The 24,240-nt window shown below is 42.9% G+C and overlaps 1 protein-coding gene across 1 annotated transcript in view; it reads right to left on the bottom strand.

Annotated features, from left to right (window-relative positions):
- Positions 1-24,240, bottom strand: part of LOC134578002 (carcinoembryonic antigen-related cell adhesion molecule 1-like) — a 68,255-nt gene that overhangs the window by 38,284 nt on the left and 5,731 nt on the right. Inside the window, exon 2 of the mRNA XM_063436962.1 lies at positions 11,844-12,083. Coding sequence (XP_063293032.1) covers positions 11,844-11,982 — 139 coding nt within the window. The 5' untranslated portion in view covers positions 11,983-12,083. The remainder of the gene's footprint in view (positions 1-11,843; positions 12,084-24,240) is intronic.

Here is a 24,240-nt window from a genome sequence, read left to right on the forward strand (position 1 = left end):
ATTAACCTGTTAGGCGCTGATGTCCTCTCCCGCCTGCAGGCCTCTGTTACATTCACTCCAGATGGACAAGTAGAACTGTCTACCCCTCTATCTGTATCAGACACCTCAGCCTTGTGCTCCCTGCCTCTAATGCTCCATCTAGAAGAACCCCATGGGGAGGCAAAGGAACTGAGGTCCAATTTCCCGGATTCACTAAAGACAAGGGTACCTGCAAAACTATGGTCCTCAGGCCCAGAAGACATAGGCCACCTAAAAGTTCCACCTGTGGTGGTAAAGCTCATTCCAGGAGCAAAGTTACCAAGAAAACCACAATATCCTTTAAAGCCAGCACAAGCTGCAGCCATTTCAATTCAAATCAAAGCACTCTTGGAGAAGGGTGCTCTCGTGAAATGTAAATCAAAGTGTAACACTCCATTATTTCCTGTGAAGAAGAAAACTCCAAAAGGTGAGCCAGAGAAGTACAGAATGGTTCAGGATCTCCGTGCTGTCAATGAAGCAACTGTCCTGGACACCCCTATTGTGCCAAACCCTCACACTCTGCTCTCTGTAGTCCCACCATCTGCAAAATACTTCACAGTCATTGATCTGGCTAATGCCTTCTTCAGTGTTCCACTGGATCCAATACCTGTTTGCCTTCACCCATGAAATGCAACAGTATACATGGACTGTCATGCCCCAAGGGGCACAAAACTCTCCAAGTCAATTTGCAAAAGCCATGTGCTCCATCCTTGACCCATGGCAAGCAGACCATCCAGAAGTTGTACTACTCCAGTATGTGGATGATTTACTACTCTGTGGAGATGACATACCCACAACTGAAGAATGTTCAATTAGTCTCCTTTGCTATCTAGCAGAACAAGGATGCAAAGCTTCACTTCTCAAGCTGCAATTCTGTCAACCTACAGTGATCTTCCTTGGTCATTGCCTATCTCAAGGTACCAGACATCTCACTCGGGACCGAGTCAGAGCAGTACTGGATATTCCACCTCCAAGGACTTCAAAATCTCTACATGCCTTCTTAGGCCTCATTTCCTACTGCAGAGCATGGATCCCAGAAGCCTCTCTGCTTATGCAACCACTCTATGATGCACTCAAGTCAGACCCATTCTGCCTGACCAATGAAGCACTGGACAATTTCCATACTCTAAAACGTGCTATTGCATCTGCTCCTGCTCTGGGCCTGCCAGACTATACCAAACCCTTCAAATTATTTGTCTCTGAAAGACAAGGCCATGCTACAGGAGTCCTTACCCAAACAAATGACTTAAGAGGCCGCCAGAGGCCTATTGGATTTTTCTCCTGCCAGCTGGATATCGTGGCCAGAGGAACCACTTCTTGCCTTAGGGCCGTTTTTGCTGCAAGAGAACTTATTGAAAGAACTGCAGACCTGGTCCTCGGCCACCCTCTGGTTGTCTTGGCCCCTCATGACATTTCTGCTATCATCAACCAAGTTCAGCTCAAGCATGTGTCTCCTGCCAGACACCTACGTCTACAGTGTCATCTCCTGCTACCTGACAACATTACCATTACAAAGATGTCAAGTTCTTAATCCATCCACTCTTCTTCCACTCCCTGAGGGGGGTATCTACTATGGGTTTATCATGGATGAAACCTACATCTACCTTCTCGCTGGTACCATCAAGAGAATGCATCCTGATTTAACCTTTTATAAAGAACAAACACCTCTCTGTGAAGGTCCAGATTATGCCTTTTGTACCATGTGGTACAAGCCAAACATCACTCCTGAACCTTGCTATGAAGATGAGCTCTATTATTGGGTGGAGGTGAAACTCACTGCTCAGGACTTCTACTGTGACTCTGAAGGCAACAGCATGGTCCTGATCCAACTACCTTCAGAACTCAACTACTTGTACCGTCATTGGGACACTGCCATTCCACATGTCCCTGTCACCAAGTTGAAAACAAGATCATGGAATGATCTTGGGCCCATGACAAAATTATGGGCCACCATGGATGAATCACAGCTACAGGAAAATGGCATTGCCAAATACCCAACAACTGACCTTCTTGAAGCATGGCCACGCCATTTCCTGGAAAATGAATTTCAAGACCTGGTCATAGTGAATGATTATGACACAGAGACACCTCATGACTGTTTTGAACAGATGAAAATGGAGACAATACATCTGCCAACTGTACATGAGAATCCATTAATGTATCCTGATTTCACTCTGTTTGTGGACGGTTCGAGGTATGCTGATGAAGAAGGAAAATACCACACAGGATATGCCGTAACCACAACAGATGAAGTTATCAAATCATCATCTCTACCACCAGCAATGTCTGCACAAGAAGCTGAATTACAAGCCCTGACTTCAGCATGCAAAATCTCCGAAGGAAAACGTGCCAACATCTATACAGATTCAAGATATGCTCTGGGTGTGGCACATGACTTCGGCCTCATTTGGAAGACAAGAGGATTTCTTACCACTGCCGGTACACCAGTCAAACACAGCTCTGCAATCAAGGAACTAATGGATGCCCTCCTACTCCCTGAAGAAGTGGCCGTCTTGAAAGTTAAGGCACATGGGAAGTTGGATACAGATGAAGCAAGGGGCAACCATTTGGCTGATCAGGCTGCTAAGCAAGCAGCAAGAAATTTGCAGGAAGTGGATGAAGAAGTGTCCGGACAAGAGGAAGTTCCTATTTTTACCTTACAGACCCTTCCTACTGACCTAAGAATTTTGCGGGAACAGCAAGCTGCAATTACCCCCGAAGAAATCCAGAAATGGAAGAAGAAAGGAGCTGTCCTAAAGGACAGAATATACTACAACAACTTTAGATTCTGCCTTCCTAAAAAATTATATCCAGCAGTTGTCCAATGGGCACATGGACCTGCACATCTGTCAAAAGACTTAATGGCTGCCCTCATTCAGAAGTATTATGAAGCACCTGGAATCACAACATTGATCAATAGCTTCTGTAGGGCCTGTGTCATTTGCGCAAAATGCAACCTAGGAAAGCCAACCAAAGTGCCCTCAAAACACCTGGCTAAGCCCATGTACCCATTCCAGAGAATTCAAATTGATCACATACAAATGCCCAAGAGTGGGCCTCATGAATATGCACTAGTAATAGTGGACATGTTCTCTGGCTGGCCAGAAGCCTATCCAGTAACTAATATTACTGCTAAAACAACTGCAAGACGCCTACTTACAGATATTGTATGTAGATTTGGACTTCCAGAAGTCATTGAAAGTGACCAGGGCCCAGCCTTTACAGCAACAGTGACTAAAGAAATTTGGACTGCTCTGGGAGTGACCCTAGCCTTTCACACCCCTTACCACCCACAAAGTAGTGGCAAAGTGGAACGCATGAACGGCACCCTAAAAGCCAGAATGTTAAAAATGTCACAAGAAACAAAGATGCCCTGGCCAGAAAGTCTGTCAATAGCTTTATTCAGCGTTAGGCACACACCTAGAGGGAAGCACTCACTATCCCATATGAGATTCTATTTGGGACTGCACCCAGACTAGGTTGTTATTACCCGCAACAGTTGCAGCTTCAATCTGATGTTTTAGTAGATTATGTAACTGAACTTGCAAGTGCCTTGAACAAAATACATGCCCAAGTTTTCTCTTCAATTCCAGATCCCGATTTGGATACAGGTACCCACAACCTGCTTCCCGGAGATTGGGTTCTGGTCAAGAAATTTGTGCGGAAACATACCCTGGAACCAAGATTTGACGGACCATTCCAAGTTCTCCTGATCACTGCAACCTCCGTCAAATTGGCCGGCAGGCCACACTGGATCCACGCTTCCCATTGCAAGAAGACTCCTGCCCCAGAGGAAGCAGATACCGCACAACCATGTACCTCTGGTACATTATCTCCTTAATTAGCTTAATTAAGGCCCAGCAAGTAGCTATCACCAAAGATACCAGTGGGTACACCTTCTGGTACAATTCATCATGTACCTGTGTGGCTACTTATACTTTTGATTACTGTGACATCGTAGAATGCCCATTCCCTGCATCACAGATTCAAAATATCGATAGAGATATCCCTCATTCAAAGGACCCCTATGTTTGTGTAGTTGACAAACAATGGGGGCACAATTGTAACCATTGGGGGGCGGCGGGATGGAATGCCGGGCCTGCCTGGGGTTACAAACCAAAAAGTGCCTTATCTAAAGTAGATGATCATGGTAGATCCCTTCTCCAAAGAATGACTCTGAGAAAGCCTGGAGGAGGTATACCAATGAAATTAATCCTAAATATTGAGCATCCCAGTCCAACAGATGCAGACCAGTATGTAATGGGAATGTATTGGAAAAAAGGTTCCTATAACAAGCTAGGGCATTTCTACCTTAAAGATATGTGCAACTCTTCCGAGTGGCAAGGGACCACCCATATGGTCTCAAATCCATTAAAACCACACATCCAGTCCTTTAAAGACATGATGGCCATTGCAAACCCCACCTTTGAAGATACCATGGCCGCTGAAACAGGTTTTAATGATGTTAATCTATGGTTAGAATGGATGAAATATAATGCCAACAAGCATAACAGAACCGCATGCTATGTGTGTGGTGGTGCCCGGCCTCACCTGGGCACCGTACCTTTAACCTTACCAGTAGATATAGAAGAATGTGCTCTGAGTCTTTTTGCCTATCACTACGATTTCAATAGGTTCATATGCAAAGCATGGACAGTAGAGTATCCTCTTCTGGCCAAGGATGTCAAACCCCCAGATGGTGTTACAGTCTATAAAGGTAATTACACCTGTTATGCTAATTATGATGGAATTGGTAAATTTTTGGGTAACTTCTCTAAAGGGTACTGTGCCACCTACAGAACTGTCTCCATGAACCTTTTACAATTCCATACTAGGTCATTGGGGGATATTTACTGGTTGTGTGGGGATTTACAGCTAAGATCCAGGATGGACAAGGAATGGTGGGGGGAGTGTACTCTGGCTAAAGCCATCATGCCTATACATATTATCTCTGACACACACCCCGACACCCATGAGTCCAAACACACACCAACCAAGGTAAAGCGTGAAGCCCCAGTAAAAGGCAGTTTTGACCCTCATATTTACATTGATGCCATTGGGGTGCCTAGGGGGGTACCCAATGAATTTAAAGCAAGAGATGAAGTTGCTGCAGGATTTGAATCACTTTTCACCATAGTTACGGCAAACAAGAATTTAAATTGGATAAATTACATTTATTACAACCAACAACGCTTTGTTAATTAATAGAATGGCCTTAGACATGATTCTAGCCGAAAAAGGAGGTGTATGTAAAATTTTGCCCGACACCATGACATGTTGTACTTACATCCCTGAAAACACAGGCCCTAATGGTAAAGTTACTTTAGCCATAGAGAAATTGAATGAGCACTCTGAAGAGTTAAAAAGGAATTCTGGGATAAAAGATCCCTGGGAAAGATGGTTTGGTTGGATGACAGGATGGCAAAAGGCTTTAATGCATATTGGTATAGCAATACTATTTTTTATTTTTATCTTTGCTCTTCTCGTTTGTTGTATCCTCCCTTGTCTGAGAAAATTCCTCCTGAAGACTGTAGACCAAGCGGCACCCACTTTCGCACATCTCACAGTTGATGACCAAGATTTCCAAGATCTCAACTCACCCTGTATACCGCTGCAAACTATCCCTTTTATTGATAAAGTGCGAGAATTCTAGGTAGGGACCAGCTTAGGGACAGCATCTGTCTGTATGGGAAAGACTACCGTGTGGAGAAGTGGTGGGTTAGCCATCGTGGGCCACCCATGGTAGTGAAGCGTTCGAGTGCCCTGCAGACGGATGAGTTAGCCTACTAGGGTCAGATGAAGGGACAGAATTGCACTTTGCAATAACACCTAGCTAGCGGCCACGGGGTTTCTGTGCCTTTGGGCTAACACGTCTTCTGATACTAACTAATAAAGTTTATCTATTAGAATCTAACATTTCATAGGGGGGACTGATGTAGAATTATTAAAAATCTTTATTGAACCTGTATTGAATTATTGTACTAACTCCATTTTAATCTCACATAACCTCACATTATGACAGACCCTCCATTTTGTCCACATTACATGACAGAATTTCCTAACAGCATTTAGTATAATGAATAGAGACTGTATTTTCTATAAAGACATGACTAACCCCGGAATTGCTGAATCTCCTGTAATTTGCAACATAGTATAATCTGAAGGCCATGAGAACGCCGGCCTAATGAAATGTTCTATTCATAAAAGAACCTTGCACCTGACCACGAGACTGACATCACTAACTACGCAAAATGCCGCCCAAGCCCCCCTTTCCACCGACTAAGCCTCGTGCTGGGAAAGATGACACTTGAGCCATCCGTCCACACCCGTGTCCAGAACAATACCACCTCTCGGTGGGAGGACACCTAGCTAACCACTTAGTTTTTGAGCCAATTAATCATATTGATGGGTGGACATTGACACAGCCACTTAACAATTAATCCAATTAATGATGTTTATTTACTGATATCTTGATAATCAATGATGATGCAAATTCACCCTTATAAGGGCCTGCGAGCCCGCCTTTTCTTCAGATGCTAATAAATTTCCTTGAAGTTATTTTAACCTGAACTCCGTGTGTCAGTCTGAATTTACTTCTGCGTATACGCAATTTATTAATCTCAAATTTGGACAGGAACAGATAGACATTTAAACATATTTGTTTATTTCTAAATTAATCTACATCATGCTCAGCACTCTGTGGAAACGGCTCTGACCAAAGAATCCAATGATCTACTTGCTGCAAACCCTTGTGGTCACTATTCTATCCTAATTCTCCTTGACCTTTCCACTGCTTTTGAAACAGTTGATCTCCAACAACTTCTTATTCTCCGTAATCACGGTCTACAAGATATTGCTCTCTCCTTATGCTCCTCCTCCTCTCCCAGCGCCCTTCAGTGTTTTTTTCTCTGGCTCTGCCTCTTCTCCACTAACTCCTTTCTGTTGGTGTCCCACAGGGTTCAGTCCTTGGTCCTCTACTGTTCTCGATCTATGCTGCCTCCCTTGGTAAACTCATCAGCTCCTTTGGCTTCCAATATCATTTCTATGCAGCTGACACGCAAATCTATTTGTCCTCTCCTGATCTCTCCCCGCCCCTCTTGACTAGTGTCTGACTGCCTCTCTGCTATTTCTAACTGGATGACTGCCCACTTCCTTAAACTCAACTTGTCCAAAATACATCTTCCTATCTGCCCGTACCTTACACGCCTTACCCCTCACCCCTCTGTCAGTCCCTACATTGGCTTCCTGTAAGATATAGGGCTAATTTTTAAATTCTGGTTCTTGCTTTAAAATCTCTACATAATGCTGCTCCCACCTATCTACCCTACCAAATACACAAGTATGTCCCAACTAGGCCCCTAAGTTTTGCTGAAGACTTACGTCTATCTTCTGTTCATACTCCCACTACTGATGCTCGCCTTCAAGACTTTTCTAGGGCTGCTCCATTCCTGTGGAACTCCCTTCCCTTCTCTGTTAGACCTGTTAATAGCTCCCAAGTAATTCCTCTCCTGCAACTGTCATTACTTCTCTAATGCAATCCTTACCTTTTTTGTCACTTTACCCTACTCCCACTAGCATGTAAGCTCATTGAAAAGGGCACACAACCCCTCTGTTCCTGTGTGTCCAACTTGTCTGGTTACAATGTTTGTTAATCCACCCACTGTAAAGCACTGTGGAATTTGTTGGCGCTATATAAATGATAATAATTATTATTTCTTGAAGAAAGTTTGTGTGAGAACTGAAATGTCGATATAATTGTAGATTATACTAGCTTTAGTGTAACTATAATCTTAATTTTATTAATGACAGGAGGCGAATATTTGCTTAAGTCTCTCTTTACTAGAACTCCACAGCAGCACATTAACATAGAGAGATAAACACCAAAGACAAAAACATAAGGTATCTATATAAGGCTCCTCCTAAGCCACCATTTCCTCTTTCACGCTGCGACAAAGTAACGTACACAACAATAACAATAACTAAATAAAGAAAAATTTTCAACATAACAATGAATGCCATCTGGAAAAAACATCGGATAATGGATGAGCTTGATCTTCATCCTGCCAAACAGCCGATTCTATGAACTGAAGTCGAACCATTAAACTGAAACGAAATAAACAGAGTCGAAAACACTGATTAGTGAATGAAATGTACTGATAAAACATAAATCCCACGATCCAGTACTGATAGAATAAAGGCATGAAATCCATCACCAATGACCGTCAATACAATATAACATGCACTTCCCACAACATCACCCCAGACTACCAAACCTAGCCCAGATAATCATACAAATAAACAGAAATACAATCAATGCAATCCATGCAAAACAAGGGAGGGGAGAAACCAAACTGGGTGGGAAATATTCGCCTCCTGTCATTAATAAAATTAAGATTATAGTTACACTAAAGCTAGTATAATCTACAATTTTATAGCATGACAGGAGGCTTCATATTTGCTGTTTTAACGCTCCGACAGCAAAGCAAAAGAAACATAGTCCGACGGTCCAAAACAAACTGGCGCAAAAAACTCCTCACGGAACCGGACCGCCACATACAAAAAACGTCCCGAGGAGAAACGCCCATCAAGGAAAAACACGGAAGCAGTAGCGCCGCTAACCGAATGCACTCCAAGAGTCGCATTCACCCCTGCCAGTGTCAATAACCATCTCATCCATCGAGATTGGACAGGGCGAAGGACCGGACATCAGAAACACGTCTGAACGAAACCAGACACAACAAGAGGACAAACACAGGAGAAAGCCGGCGAAGGGAAAAATCAAGGAACTCCGTCCGGATCTCGAAGAAAAACGCTAAAACCATACTTACCTCCCAGAGGGAAGAGTATCTAGGCGCCGGGGGACGTGCCAGCCTCATCCCACGTAGAAATCTGCAGACTAGCAGGTCCTGACCGATGGGGAAAAAACCTCCAAACGGAACACGCGCCGCCTAAATAAATGACTAACACAAGAACCAGACGGCACAACCGTCCCAAATCATCGAGGAGGGACAAGACACTCAGCAAGTTGGTCACGGGCCGGAAAAAAAGGGTTCAGCATCCTGTCCTAAGCACCAACGAAACTATGAAATCCAAGCTGAGAGGTAAACCTCTCCTCGTCCCGGGAGCTCAGGGATCCCAGAGAGGGTCCTTGGCCGATAGTGACGACTCCTCGACCTACCAGGCACTCCCAAAAGAGTCCAAGAGGAGTATACGAGAGGACGGTAAGAGAAGAGGATCCCGACAGGAAAAATCCAGAAACTCTGTGAACCCGACCGATCTCGCCATAGTGGAGTCAGCAACACTAAGGACACACGTCGACCACAAACTAGAAGTAACACCCGGGGAATAGAGGCGAACGGAGGGAACACCTATGCTACCTGAGAAAAAACAACGGTATCTGTCGAAGCGCGACCACCACCGCGCACGCTGGATCTGGGAGCCAACCAAAGCACGTCTGAATCCGATGGTCGTCCTGGAGGCGAATAGACCTGCCATGAACAAACCATGAACAAACCCGAGCGACGTACGAGAACGATGAAGACGGGTCGAAAGAGTTCCCAGTCGTTGGCATCCTTCCAAAGTCTGGAGAACGAATCCGCCGTCAGGTTCGACTCACACGGTAGATACTCTGCCTGTAATGCGGTGTTGCGTTGGAAGCATAAGCCGGAAATCTCCTTCGTCACCTCCAGTGTGCGAGACCGAGCGCCTCCCAAGCGGTCGGTATATTGTACCGCTGAGACCTCGTCCCTCCGACAGGGAGTTGAACGTTGACGACCAGCCACAAAGCAAACCAGATAAGAGAAAGAAACATACAGGGCATAAAGAAATCATAGGAGGAAACATAAAAGGCAGACACCTGAAGTAAAGGGGGGGGGGGGGGAAACGTCAGAAAGAAAGAAAACTGCCAAATAGGAAAAACCGCACAAGCAATAGGAAAAAATAGAAGAACTGTAAGAAAAGCACAGCAATAAGTAGCCCAAATAAATAGGGAATAAACACACAGCCCCCATAGAATACAGGAGGCAGTGGTACTCTGACCTGTACTGTTCTGCGGAGCAGCAAAGAAAGAGGCAATGGTGGCTTAGGAGGAGCCTTATATAGATACCTTATGTTTTTGTCTTTGGTGTTTATCTCTCTATGTTAATGTGCTGCGGTGGAGTTCTAGTAAAGAGAGACTTAAGCAAATATGAAGCCTCCTGTCATGCTATAAAATTTTGTGTTTGCAAACCATTTGCTAAATAAAAGTTATGTTTTATTTTTACAATACCCTCAAGTCCCTGGAGTGCTTTCTTGTTTGGACATTTTGGATAATTTTGCAGACTTCAACGACTATTATTTTTTCTCTTTTTTTTTCTAATTGTCCCTTTGACATGCAAGAAACAAATAAAGGTTGGAGTTTACTTAAGGATCACCAGCATAATTAGAACATAATTTACCTTTAGTTCATGAGATAGCAGAAACAGATAGGGGTGAGCACTGGATTGATGAACTTACACATTTTGTGTCTTAATGGCAGATCATCACAGACTCTCAGTCTCTGATGAATCAATTATAGGTGGAAGGACAGATAAAAAAGTACAGGTAAGTAACCCCTAACAAAAAAACAAAACAAAAGCTAAGGTCAGCCAAATCAGGTTGTCAAACAAGCCCGGGTGTGTAGCAGGAAATCAGGAAGTCAGTTAGTCGTACAAGCCAAAATGAGGCTAGGCAACAAGCAGGTATGGGCAAGAACAAGCCAGGTCAAAATCAGTAAAACAGGAACACAGAAAATGACAAACTAATAATTACGAACATTGACACTTACAGAGACAATGCCCAATTTTAAACAATGATGCCAATACTTACAAAGACTGTGCCTAATTTAACAATGATGATGCAAATACTTGACAGGCAGGTAACACACCAGTGCATTCATGTAGTACTCTACCCAGTCTGTTTCTGCCTTATTATATGAAAAAAGGTCAATTCTGATTTAATTATCCTGATGATTGAGTCATTTTTTCCTGAGTGATGCCTAGCCTTTGTTTCTTACAGAACAAATCCATCTATGTCATTCCAGGCTTGGTAAGAATTGAGAGCACAGGCCTCCAGCACATTCAGATATATAAATAGTGGCAGGCTTGTAAATTCCTGTCTGCTGTCTTATTACCATTATTTGTATTGCAACTTGCAATTATAAAGTGCCAACGTATTTAGGAGTGCTGTGCAATTGAGGTGGTGTACAATATACACAGAAACATACAAAAGAGGGCCCTATCCGTGAGAACAAGTCACTGAAGCTCTTTTAAACAAACCTAACTTAGTTAACTAGAAGTTCTCCCAACAACTACTACATCTCTTGCTCTATTAAATTCCAGAAGAATGGTCTGAGGCTACAGCCCATCAAACTCTTGCCAGCCCTTCCATACTACTGGCACATGGACAATTATCCTCGTCCTCTTTTAATCAGCTCCCAATGCAACTGAGAACCCACAGGATACAATATATCTCTCTTAAATAACTTTACACTGCGTTTTCAAAGATTTTGCAAATTAAATATATGTTATTGTTACTTTTGCTCTCTACCCAGTTGAACTAGTTATACAATTATATACAGTCATTGCAAAAAGAAAGTACAGCCTCTTTGAATTCAACAACATGTGTTGTTGTTCATCTGAGGTTGTTTTTACCTAATTTTAAGATCTTCTAAGGAACAGATGATTGATACTATGTCTTGATATGTAAAACCATCAAATGCAAAAAGGGTATACTTTCTTTTTTCCCATGACTGTATTTGTTAAACATGTCTACTGGATGAGAAGTGTAAATAGAGCTTTATTACTCACCTAATGTAAGAGCACAGACCACCTCTAGCCCTCCCTGGGCACCATAGCAGAAGAGCCTCTGATCAGAACTAGGCGGGATTAACGACACATTTTTGGCGACCTCATTTATCCCATTCTGAATACTAGAATTAAATGTCATGTTGATGTTTGCAGGAGGGTTGCCGCCCGGCCAGGAACAGAGAAGCTGGACGTTTTCATTATTGGCATTTGCAGAACACTTTATTAATCCCTCTGGATGCCCTGTTTGAGGGAAAATAATCAACAAAGGGAACTTACTCCAATTTGTAACTGAAAAATACTAAAAGCAGTCTTTGAAAGATTTAAAATAGTAGGTAATTCAATATGATCTACAAAACAAACAGGTGAAATAGGTTCATAATTTATCCAAACGTATGTATTATATGCACTGAAAAGCGCTAAAAGTTTTGGATTGGTTCTTTTGTATTTGGATTGGTTAAAACAATAACCTTTTTCTATTTTCATTAATACAGCAACTTCTGGAGCTATCTTTTGCCATAAAATATGCAACAGTGTCCCCTGGGTTTCGATACATTTGTAATTAAATCATATATTGAAACCTATTAAATAATTTGAAACACTTATCCAAAAATATTACATTGTGGTCATAGTAAGTAATGGATATAATTAGAGATGACGCGAACATAAAATTTTCCGTTCGCAAACAGCGAACGCGAAATTCCGCAAATGTTCGCGAACGGGCGAGCCGCCATAGACTTCAATTAGCAGGCGAATTTTAAAACCCACAGGGACTCTTTCTGGCCACAATAGTGATGGAAAAGTTGTTTCAAGGGGACTAACACCTGGACTGTGGCATGCCGGAGGGGGATCCATGGCAAAACTCCCATGGAAAATTACATAGTTGATGCAGAATCTGGTTTTAATCCATAAAGGGCATAAATCACCTAACATTCCTAAATTGTTTGGAATAACGTGCTTTAAAACATCAGGTATGATGTTGTATCGATCAGGTAGTGTAAGTGTCAGGCCTTAAGCCTCCCGATGTCTCCTCATACTTCCGGGTTTGACGGAGCTTAGCCACACCCCCATTGCCGCGGTCTGCTATTTAATGCGACCGCACCAGCTGATAGACGCTGGATTATTGAAACGCGTACCGCGCCAAACTCACCGGCTCACATACCTCGCTGAGACGACCACTCGCTACTAGACCGGACTGGAGGAATATTCAAGTCCCCATCATCTCTCCTCATCACAGACAACTACCAGCACTCTCGGCAACCATTCACTGAAGCAACCGCCTCTGAGGAGAGCTGGGGACACAATCCCTCTACTTCTAGAAGTTAAGTAACTTACAGTCTCTGAGTTAAGAGCTAACAATGCTAAAGATTTATTTCAACTTACTAAAGTCTGCTATCAAGTTCTCCAGCAAGCCTGCTACAGCTTTCCTCAAATCAAGTATTATTCAAGTTCAGCTGTACCTGTCTTGCTACAGATAATCTTATTTCTTCATACTAAAGTCTGCTATCAAGTTGTCCAGCAATCCTGCTACAGCTTTCCTCAAATCAAGTATTATTCAAGTTCAGCTGTACCTGTCTTGCTACAGATAATCTTATTTCTTCATACTAAAGTCTGCTATCAAGTTGTCCAGCAATCCTGCTACAGCTTTCCTCAAATCAAGTATTATTCAAGTTCAGCTGTACCTGTCTTGCTACAGATAATCTTATTTCTTCATACTAAAGTCTGCTATCAAGTTGTCCAGCAATCCTGCTACAGCTTTCCTCAAATCAAGTATTATTCAAGTTCAGCTGTACCTGTCTTGCTACAGATAATCTTATTTCTTCATACTAAAGTCTGCTATCAAGTTGTCCAGCAATCCTGCTACAGCTTTCCTCAAATCAAGTATTATTCAAGTTCAGCTGTACCTGTCTTGCTACAGATAATCTTATTTCTTCATACTAAAGTCTGCTATCAAGTTGTCCAGCAATCCTGCTACAGCTTTCCTCAAACCAAGTATTATTCAAGTTCAGCTGTACCTGTCTTGCTACAGATAATCTTATTTCTTCATACTAAAGTCTGCTGTTAAGTTGTTCAGCAAACCTGCTACAGCATCCCTCAAAACAAGTACTATTTAAGTTTTGCTGCACCATTCTTGCTACTGATAATTCCAATGTATTTAATCTCTTATAATTTGAACTGTTAACAAGAATAACGGACTCTAATGAATTCTGAACCTTTTCAATGCTAAATGAAACAAACCGTTTATTATTTAAAGAAACAGTAACTGTAATTCTGGAACTGAAGTCTCAGTTCCATCTAAGTGTCTTAATAAAAGTTTAAAGTCCTAAGAAATCTGCAGTTGTGTTCCACATCATTTACTGTGAACGTGACAGTAAGGGTTACGCCAGCTTCACAGTGACAGACCAAACTCCCCATTTAACGCACCGCAAACCACCGCAAACAGTCCATTTGCACAACCGCAAACTCCCCATTTGCACAAGGTTGGATACCAAGCTAGCCATGTCCCGTTCCTTGTCCTCACTGATGACAACATCATCATCATCATCATCATCACACCGTACGTCCATGTGTGTAATGCTGCCTGACTGAGAAATATCCCTGTTATCAACATCCTCTGGCAATAATGGTTGTGCATCACTCATTTCTTCCAACTGATGTGTAAATAACTCCTCTGACAGATCAAGTGAAGCGGCTGTGGTGCTAGTGTTGGTGGTGGCGGCAGGCGGGCGAGTGGTAACTTGAGAGGTGCCCGAAGCTAAGCTGGAGGAGGATGGTGCGTCAAGGTTCCGAGCGGAAGTTGTAGAAGATTGGGTGTCCTGTGTTAGCCATTCAACTATGTCCTCAGAACTTTTCGAGTTCAGGGTACGTGGCCTCTGAACACTGGGCATTATTCTAGGGCCAAAGGGAATCACAGAACCACGACCACAACGGCCCCTGCGGGGTGGCCTGCCTCTGCCTGTCATTTTTTTTTCGATTAGTGGTACTATGCATGCAAGCTACTGTGACAACAGATATGAGTGGCACTGTGCACTGGCAGAAGTTGGCAGAGTAGACGCTGTAGGCCTGACACATACGCTTGCAGACAACTAACTGCTATTCAATCTATTACAGTCAAATTTTTTTATTTTTTTTTAAATGTACACTACTGTTACACCAGATATGAGTTGCACTGGTGTGACACTGTGCCCTGGCAGGCCCTGAAATGCACACGTGTGAAGGAAACTGACTGCTATTATATTACAGTCAAAAAAGTTTTTTGTTTTTTTTAAATGCAAGCTATTGTGACACCAGATATGAGTGGTGGCTCTGGGCAAGTGGGCAGAGTATACACTGTGAGCCTTCCACACACGTTGGCAGGCAGGCAACTGCAATTAGATTACACAAAAAAAAGCAGATGTTCTAGCTCTAAAAAGGGCTTTTTGGGGTGCCGTCCTTACAGCAGAGATCAGATGAGTTCTTCAGGACTGTAGTGGACACTGAATACACTAGCCTAGCTATCGATTTCCCTATTAAATCAGCAGCAGCTACACTGTCCCTCCTCTCACTAAGAATGCAGCACAGGCTGACATGCTCATCTGCGACTCTCCCAATATGGCGGCAGCCGCGTGTCCTCCTGGTACCAGCAAAAATGGCAGGATATTGAGTCTAAGCTGGACAGACTCTTTAATCAATTTTGGAAGCAAATAACAAGCAGGAAGCCCCAACAAGCTCCACCACAGCCCCAACAAGCTCCACCACAGCTAAGCGAAGCAGTCCCCATTAAAATCCACCAACGCAAAAGGCGTCGAATACGGGACCGGAGGCACAAACAGAAATGCAGAGCCTGCCCCACGTCAAGCACTCGCCTCCACCTTAAGCCACCACAATCCCGCACCGGACGTGAAGCACCACCGGAACAGATCCGACCACCCGACAAAACAAGTTTCCACCACCTCAAGCCGCGAACGCGGCACTCAGCCAGAGACTTGCCTTTGTTGTTCCAGGTATGAGGGACTCCCAGGGTCTGCACCTGGCACCCAGAAGGGATCGGATGAGCACAAGCAGTAAACAGCAGCCTGCCAAGCATGTCCCACTATAGCCGATCCTCCACACCATGCCTTTGATCACATGAACTGCTTTCTGCACATTAACTAATCATAAAGTAGCAAGTGTTTAAACATGTCATTATTTCACCTCCTAAAGAGTTTATTGTCGTAGTTCCTTACATGCCTTTACCTTAACCATTCATGTATTATGTTATTCACTAGTCTCATCTCATGGGGCGACTCACACTTGATTTATAACTAGTGGTGGAGCTGCTGATATAAATACACAGTTGATAACGTGCAGGCTACACCCTAAACATGACAGCCATCTTTCACAACAATGTACTGCTATGTACTGCTTTCACAACAATGTTCAGCCTAGCATGCTCAAATATAACACACTTCTGTCTAAAAAAAAAAAAAAAGAATGCAGCTTCCGAATGATTCTAAAATGGATGCTGTACAGGAGGTGGGAGGGTCTGGGAGGGAGGGTCTGCTGCTGATTGGCTGGGATGTGTCTGCTGACTGTGAGGTACAGGGTCAAAGTTTACTCAATGATGACGAATAGGGGGCGGACCGAACATCGCATATGTTCGCCATCCGTGGCGAACGCGAACAAGCTATGTTCGCCAGGAACTATTCGCACATCAAAACTGTTATTTAAAACATCAGTTTACTATTTATAGTACCTGTGCGCTCCAGTCATGCTGCCCATATATAAAACTAGTTTCCCAATGGGCCATAAACAAATTGATTTCCTGACTGACTGTATCAGATGGACTCTGGAGAATAATTATTTTTGGTTCAACTCAAAATTTTATCTACAACTTGGAGGGACTGGGATGGGCAGTACCTATGCGCCCAGTTATGCTAATTTATTTATGTCCCATTGGGAAAGTAGTTTTATATATGGGCAGCAGGACTGGAGCGCACGGGTACTTGCCTATCGCAGATATATAGATGATATGATTTTTATCTGGGACGGACCAGAGAAAGATTTTAAAGATTTTTAAAATTTTATGAATCATAATACATGGGGTATTCAACTTACCAACAATTTTAGTACAGAGTCCATCCATTTTCTAGACCTGAAGATACAAGTAGAGGGAGGAGTCCTTAAGACAGAAACCTTCTTTAAGAAGGTGGACGTCAATGGGTATGTGACCTATAGTAGTGGACACTATTCCCCTTGGCTGAATAATATACCTAAAGGCCAACTCCTCAGACTAAGACGTAACTGTACTGAGGAAAGTAGGCTTCAGGAACAAGCCCAAGACCTCATAGATAAATTTTGAGAGAAGGAATATCCAGAGGAAATCTTAGACAGAGCCCTAGAGGAAGTGAAAGGGATAACACAGGCGGAATTAATACAAGGAAAGGAAGAGGATGGGATTTTAGACGGTTAAGGATGTTTTAGTTTTTGATTTTAACCCCTTAAGGACACATGACATGTCTGACACGTCATGATTCCCTTTTATTCCAGAAGTTTGGTCCTTAAGGGGTTAACAATCAACATAGAACTATAAAACATATAATTAGAAAATACTGGCCAATATTAAAGACAGATAAGGATTTGGGGGATGTACTACCATCCGAACCCAGGGTCACTTTTCGGGGTGCCCCCAACCTTAGGAATTCTCTAGTCCACAGCTTTTATAAAGACAAACCTAAGAAGTCACTTGGCACCTTCTTGGGACAAACAAAGTTTTTTTTTTAAATGTAGGATGTGTTATGCTTGTAAGACGCTAAATAGGAAGAGTAACAAAGTTGAAATGACATTTAAATCGGAAAGGACAAAAAAATAATTTAGTATAAGGGAGCATATGACATGCCACACTAATAATATAATTGATCTTCTAAAATGCCCCTGTAATTTACAGTATGTGGGGAGGACCACACGTTCTCTCCACATTAGAATCAGGGAGCACATTTATAATATTAGAAAATGTCTGAACTGTCATAGCGTCTCTGAGCATTTTAAACACAGACATAATCAGGACCCCACTGGCCTGGAATTCATTGGGATCAAACGGGTGCCCAGGGATTGGAGGGGGGGTGATTTTATTCGTAAGATCGGACAGGAGGAGATACGTTGGATCTTCCTTTTAGACACCCTTATCCCATCCGGTCTCAATAAAGATTTTGAACTATGTCATTTTCTATAATCCCCCCCCCCCTTTTTTGGGGGGGGATATATATATTTTTTAGTATTTTTGTATTTTTATAGATGTTTTTTTTACTATTGAAGGAACTAGGCCAACACCTACTAGATGCAATTAATTCCATAGGCCCAGACAAACCCATTCCCAAACCAAGCCTGGAAGTCAATATCACCCTTCTCCACAAGACCGGGAAGAACCCTGATATGTGCAGCAATTACAGACCAATCTCGTTAATTAACATAGATATAAAAATCTTTACAAAAATGCTGGCACTACGATTAAAACCTATGCACCCAAACTTAATCCATCCTGACCAGGCGGGATTTGTCCCCTCCAGGGAAGCCAAAGATAATACTACAAAGATCATTGACCTGATACATGGAGCTCATGGAAATAAAGCCCCCTCCATTATGTTAGCTATTGACGCGGAAAAAGCGTTCAACAGGGTGGACTGGAGTTTCCTCCTGTCGACGCTGGAGACACTAGGCTTTGGCAAAAGGTGGATGCAGTGGATCCAAGCAATCTACTCTCACCCTTCGGCAAGGCTAAAAATCAATGGAATTATGTCCGACTCCTTCCAAATAACAAACGGCACGAGACAGGGGTACCCCTTGTCTCCGTTGCTATTCATTCTGGGATTGGAACCTCTGCTGAATGCGGTAAGGAACAGTCCGGGTGTAGAGGGAATAACGGTGGGTGAACACCAGTACAAAGTATCTGTATTCGCAGACGACTTATTATTTACACTTACTAACCCCCTCAAGTCCCTCCCCACACTGTTAGACCTTTTGGACGAATACAGTGCTCTATCCAACTTCAAAATAAATGTCGACAAATGGGAAATACTGAACCTTACATTACCAGATAAGGACAAAGCATGACTACAAACACAATATGCATTTCAATGGGCGACAAAGTCCATCAAATATTTAGGAGTCAATATAACTTTCCACAATAAGCTATTACATGGAGCTAATTTCCCACAAATCTTAGGAGCTGTCAGTGCGGACCTGGAAACCTGGAATAAACCACACTTCCGATGGTTTGGGAGGGTAAATATTCTAAAAATGAATATACTCCCCAGACTGCTATATCTATTGAACACTCTCCCCATCGCCATCCCACAAACCTTTTTTAAGAAGATTGTCATTATTTACACAATTTATATGGGCCAAAAGACGCCCAAGAATAAGATATAATATACTCACTAGACCCAGGGAGATGGGGGGGTGGGTCTGCCGGACATCTGGCTGTATTACCAGGCGATACACGTAGGTCGTATCATAGACTGGTCCTACCAAAACGCTTCTAAATTGTTGGTCAAAATAGAACAAACTCAAATAGGTGAATCATTGAAGACAATACCATGGCTGCTGACATCAGTTAATGACTGGACGACACCACCACACCCGACGGTGACACCAACCATACAAATTTGGAAAAAAGTACACAATTTCCCAGACATGGCTCCAACACCGTCTCCAAAATACCCTATAACAAACAACCCCCTTTTCATAGCGGGGAAAAGGGGTTTACAACTGACACCACAGGGAGGTGAACAAAAGAAAGCAAATATAGCACTGGACAAGGTGGTGAAAGAGGGGGGACTGACATCGATTACACTAATGACAGAAGGGAAGGACCCAACACTCATGCAGAGATTTCAATATGAACAACTGCAACATTTATTGACCACGCAGGGCTTATCAAATTGGACCCCAAGAGACAGGACCAAACTTGAACTACTATGTTCAGGAGAAAAGAATGCCCTCTAAGCCGACATCCCTTTGCTATAAACTTTTACAAACCCAGACATATACACAATTACCATACTTTACCAGACTATGGAGAGAACACTTAGACAAAGACTTGGAGGAGGGAGATTGGAAGAATATCTTCCAAACGATCTTTCACGCACACTCTAGTATACAACTACAGGAGATTAACTATAAATTAATTTCCAAGTGGTATACCACCCCGGTAGATATACACAGATTTGACTTCAAATCATCACCCATATGTTGGAGATGCAACTCAGATAAAGGCACCTTCCAACACATATGGTGGTCATGCAGTGCAATATCGGGCTTCTGGAAAGAAGTCTGGAATACTGTCAATCTAGTGATAGACACGTCCATACCCTTCAACCCAGAGGCACTCCTCCTATATCACTTCAAAATACCACACCGTAAATTCAAACACTCCCTCGTCTACTTCATGCTGACAGCGGCAAAAAGCTCAAAAGTGAATCACTGGAAATCGGCGACTCCGCCCTCTAAAAAAGATTGGTATCTAAGAATAGAACAGTTTCGCGAGATGGAGGAACTCAGATGGGGATCGCTAGACAAATATCACAGATACAAAGACATATGGCAACCCTGGAAAGAATTCTTGAGAGGAAGACAGGCTTAAGACTAAAAACCATCACATTCAGTCAGAGGGAGGGAAGCAATTCAGAAAGGGGACAGGGAATAATGCTAGGAAAGAGAGTGAGGTCCATGAGTTGCTCTCTCCTCCTTTTCCCAACGATTAAACTGCCTAGACATAATAGGCTTAGGACACGGTGATACCCAGAACAAGCATTTTTTTTTGTGATACTATGTCTTTTTTTCTGTTACAATGTTATAATGCAATGTTATACTTTGCTTTTGAAATATGGAGAAATACATACTAATAGAAAATCCAATAAAAATAATATATATATATAAAAAAGAAAAACACAGACACATAGACACACACATACTGACACATACACACCCATACTGACATACATACAGAAACAAGCCCATACTGACAGACACACACGCATACTGACAGAAATACACATATACATACACACTGACAGATACATACTCAGTGACCCATGGTTGTAGTTCCGCCACTGCACAGTTCCACTCATGACATATGATGAGCAGACTTGTTCAATTAGCTAATAGTGATGATTAAGGGTGTGCCGTGGTGAACACATACCAGTGAAGTTAAATATCAGTGAGCCAAAAAATTAAAATTAAAAAGTATGCCCTCCTCAAAACCCACACCTGGTCCCTGAAAAATTCCACCCCTTAAAGTAACTGTCCAACATTATTAAACAATATCCGTATTGACATTTGGAGTGGTCTTTTAACCATGTAAATGTCAGGTGAAATGGAAAAAAAAACAACTTTTTTTTTCCAGCTGTGAGTCCTCTCTTGCCGCTGCTCTGCTTCACTCCTGGGAGGCTGTCAGGAATGACAGATTATTTCCAGCTTCCATATCAGTGCTCTGTGTATGGGGTGGGAACTGAAGGCAGCAACAGCCAGTAATCCTTTAAAGTGTGGCAGCAGCTACAAGCCTCTCCCCCTATATCACATATAGACTGAGGGTGAGAAGCCAGTAGTCCTGAACTTGTAGCCCCAGGCCTCTCCAATACTGCTGTCATGTGGGACCGTACCTGCTTTCTTTAGTGATCCTCGGCCAGGAGCGGATGCAGCATGCTGATAAAGTGTGGTGGAAGCTCGGTAGAAACTAAATTTAGTAGGCCGAGATTTCCACGTGGCATATGTGTAAATGTTGGTGTATCAGTTAGTCAGTTGCACGTAGCTAAGATACAATCAACACTGTACTGAGCAAGTGCAGGAATGCAGAAACTGAAAACACTTCCCCTCCTCCATTGTTCTGGGTGAGCCATGTGGTCTAACAGGTAAGGGAAGTTAGGCTTTGTTCAGCTGATTGGGTAAAGAGTATATGTGGGTAGAGTTAACTATAGGAGGAGCTATATGTATATATATCATGCATTTACACAGTCAGTTCTGGGCTCAGATCTTGTTGTATTTTGGTGACATTAGTCCCTCTGAGCCCCGGTCAGTGAATCGAATAAAGAATCTCTTCCTTCCTGAAGAAACCTGTGTCCACTTCTCTGTGCTTGGCTTCCGTCAGTTTCTCCGGTATCATTTGGTGCAATTGGCCGGGAAGCTCATTGTTAACGGTGGCTAAGAAGCAGAGGCGTGAGACGGTCTATCTTTGCCCACGCTCCCTACGGCTGCACCCCTGAACTTCTGCGTGGACCTCCTTTCGTCTCGGCGCCACTGGTCTGTTGTCCAGGAGATCATCGGCCTCTACGTAGTAAGTGCTGGGGTGCCCCCGTCGATGAGTGTGAACCCAGGTTCAGGAACGAGGAGGTAAGACGACTACTGTTTTAGACGGTGGACCCACTAGGGGTATTGGATACCGATTGTGCGGTAGGCCCATAAGGGGTTATTTGTGTATGGAATCTGCCCCCTCGGTAGAGGGAAGGAGCGAAGGCGCACCGCTCAATTAAACGCCCTGTAGTCAGCCCGTTTAATTTTGGTTTGGAGTCAGGCTGGGTTCTGTGTAAATAGCCCAAGCCGGACACCGGTGTCTTGTCTAGACTAGCGTTCTAGGGTGTATATTACGTTTGCTAGGTCGGAGGGACCGGGAGACTAAGCGGCGTCTGTGTAAATTCGGTTCGCTAGATCTCAACCTATCTTGGCTAAGTGGGAAGGCGTGTAAATTTGGAACCCACTAGATTTTTGATAGAGTATATAGACTAAGAGGGTTCTGGGTAAATTCCGCCCTCTAGTTCGCTATATGTGGTGCTTGGGCAGCGTGGCTAACCAAAACGGATGTAAATTGTTTTAGGTAGTCCATCAAGGTACTGGCCAATAGATTAGTTGGGAATTGTAAATGTGTTAAAGATTGTTGTAGTAGAGTGTATATCTTGCCAGATAGCGTGAGCTCTGCCGTCTAGCGAGAGTGTGAATAGTGTGTAACTGTATTATAGCGCACGGTACCATAACCATGTATAATAACTACTGATATTGTAAATAACTACTAATAACTGGCGTCTATGTTGTATGTTTAACACCATAACCACTACTAATTGAACTGTGACTTTAAATTGTACTCTAACCAATGCTAACCGTACTATAACTACTGTTTGTAAAGACGATGTTACTGGGGTATGTTATAGACGGGTAATTCAGATATAGGGAATTATAGCGTGGGTGACTGTATAGTTTCGCCAAAGGGCAAAGTATTAGTTATTTACTGACTGGTGTAACAGCTGTGTGTGTACGGGAATTCCCTGTATGTTTTGTTGTATGAGTTTGACCTAGTAACTGTGCCACATGGTGCTGTTGCCAAGGAAACGAGTGTGACTGTTGGAGGTGTGTTTGTTGAGTTTCTTCGAATTAGACACTCCGTTGTTAAGTATGGGGGCGTCGGATTCAAAAATTAATAATTCCTTAGAATGTATGCTAAATACCTTTAAAAAGGGATATAATGTGTGTGATTTTGGGGTTAAATTGGCTCCAAATAACCTGACTACCTTATGTAGTAGAGAATGGCCTCTGTGGAAATCTGTCTTGATTTAAATCTAGTGCAGCGTGTACATGTGGCTGTATCTATTATGCTTGAATTCTATGACCAGTTTCCATATTTTGACTGTTAAACCGTTTGTGTTACTAGATGGTTACCAAAACTGGTTTGTCCATCCCCAATGGAATCTGACCCATCTGACCATCCCTCAACTAAATTCTTCAGCAAGTACTGGTGCAGCTGGTATGTCCACCTGTATGTCTACCTACCCCCCCCCCCCCCCCCAACTGGTTCTTTGTACCCTGAGGCCCTTTTTGGTGGAAGGGTATTTTAGTGTTTTTTTTTATTATTGTTCAGTTTTATTATTAGCAGTCAAAATTGTGAGGAGAATTCTTAATAACAGTAACTGAGTCCACTGATAACACCATAACCACTGACAATACCATAACCACTGAAAACACCATAACCACTGACAATACCATAATCACTGAAAACACCATAACCACTGATAATACCATAACCACTGAAAACACCATAACCACTGACATAACACTATAATTACTGAGCCTTGTGTGCCTTTAGTAACAGTAAATTAGTTTTGAAATACAACTGGATGAAATGGTCAATGGTATAGGACGCTGGAATACACTTTTACCATTTTTGGTTACTGGTCAGGCTCCTCCTAGCCCTGTCCGAAACATTTTGTTAACCGAGTTACTGACCAGTAAAATTAATTTATCCATTTCCACCTACCTCACCACTCCACGACCGGAACCTATGACTAAACAACCCTATCTAAGTCCCACCCTAACCTGACAAATGACCGGTGCCCTCCAACTTTGACATTTACAAATGCCACTGCAGCTTACCCCTGGTCCACCACACATTGATATTAAT

Source organism: Pelobates fuscus, chromosome 11, assembly GCF_036172605.1.
Source record: "Pelobates fuscus isolate aPelFus1 chromosome 11, aPelFus1.pri, whole genome shotgun sequence".
Lineage (NCBI taxonomy): Eukaryota > Metazoa > Chordata > Amphibia > Anura > Pelobatidae > Pelobates > Pelobates fuscus.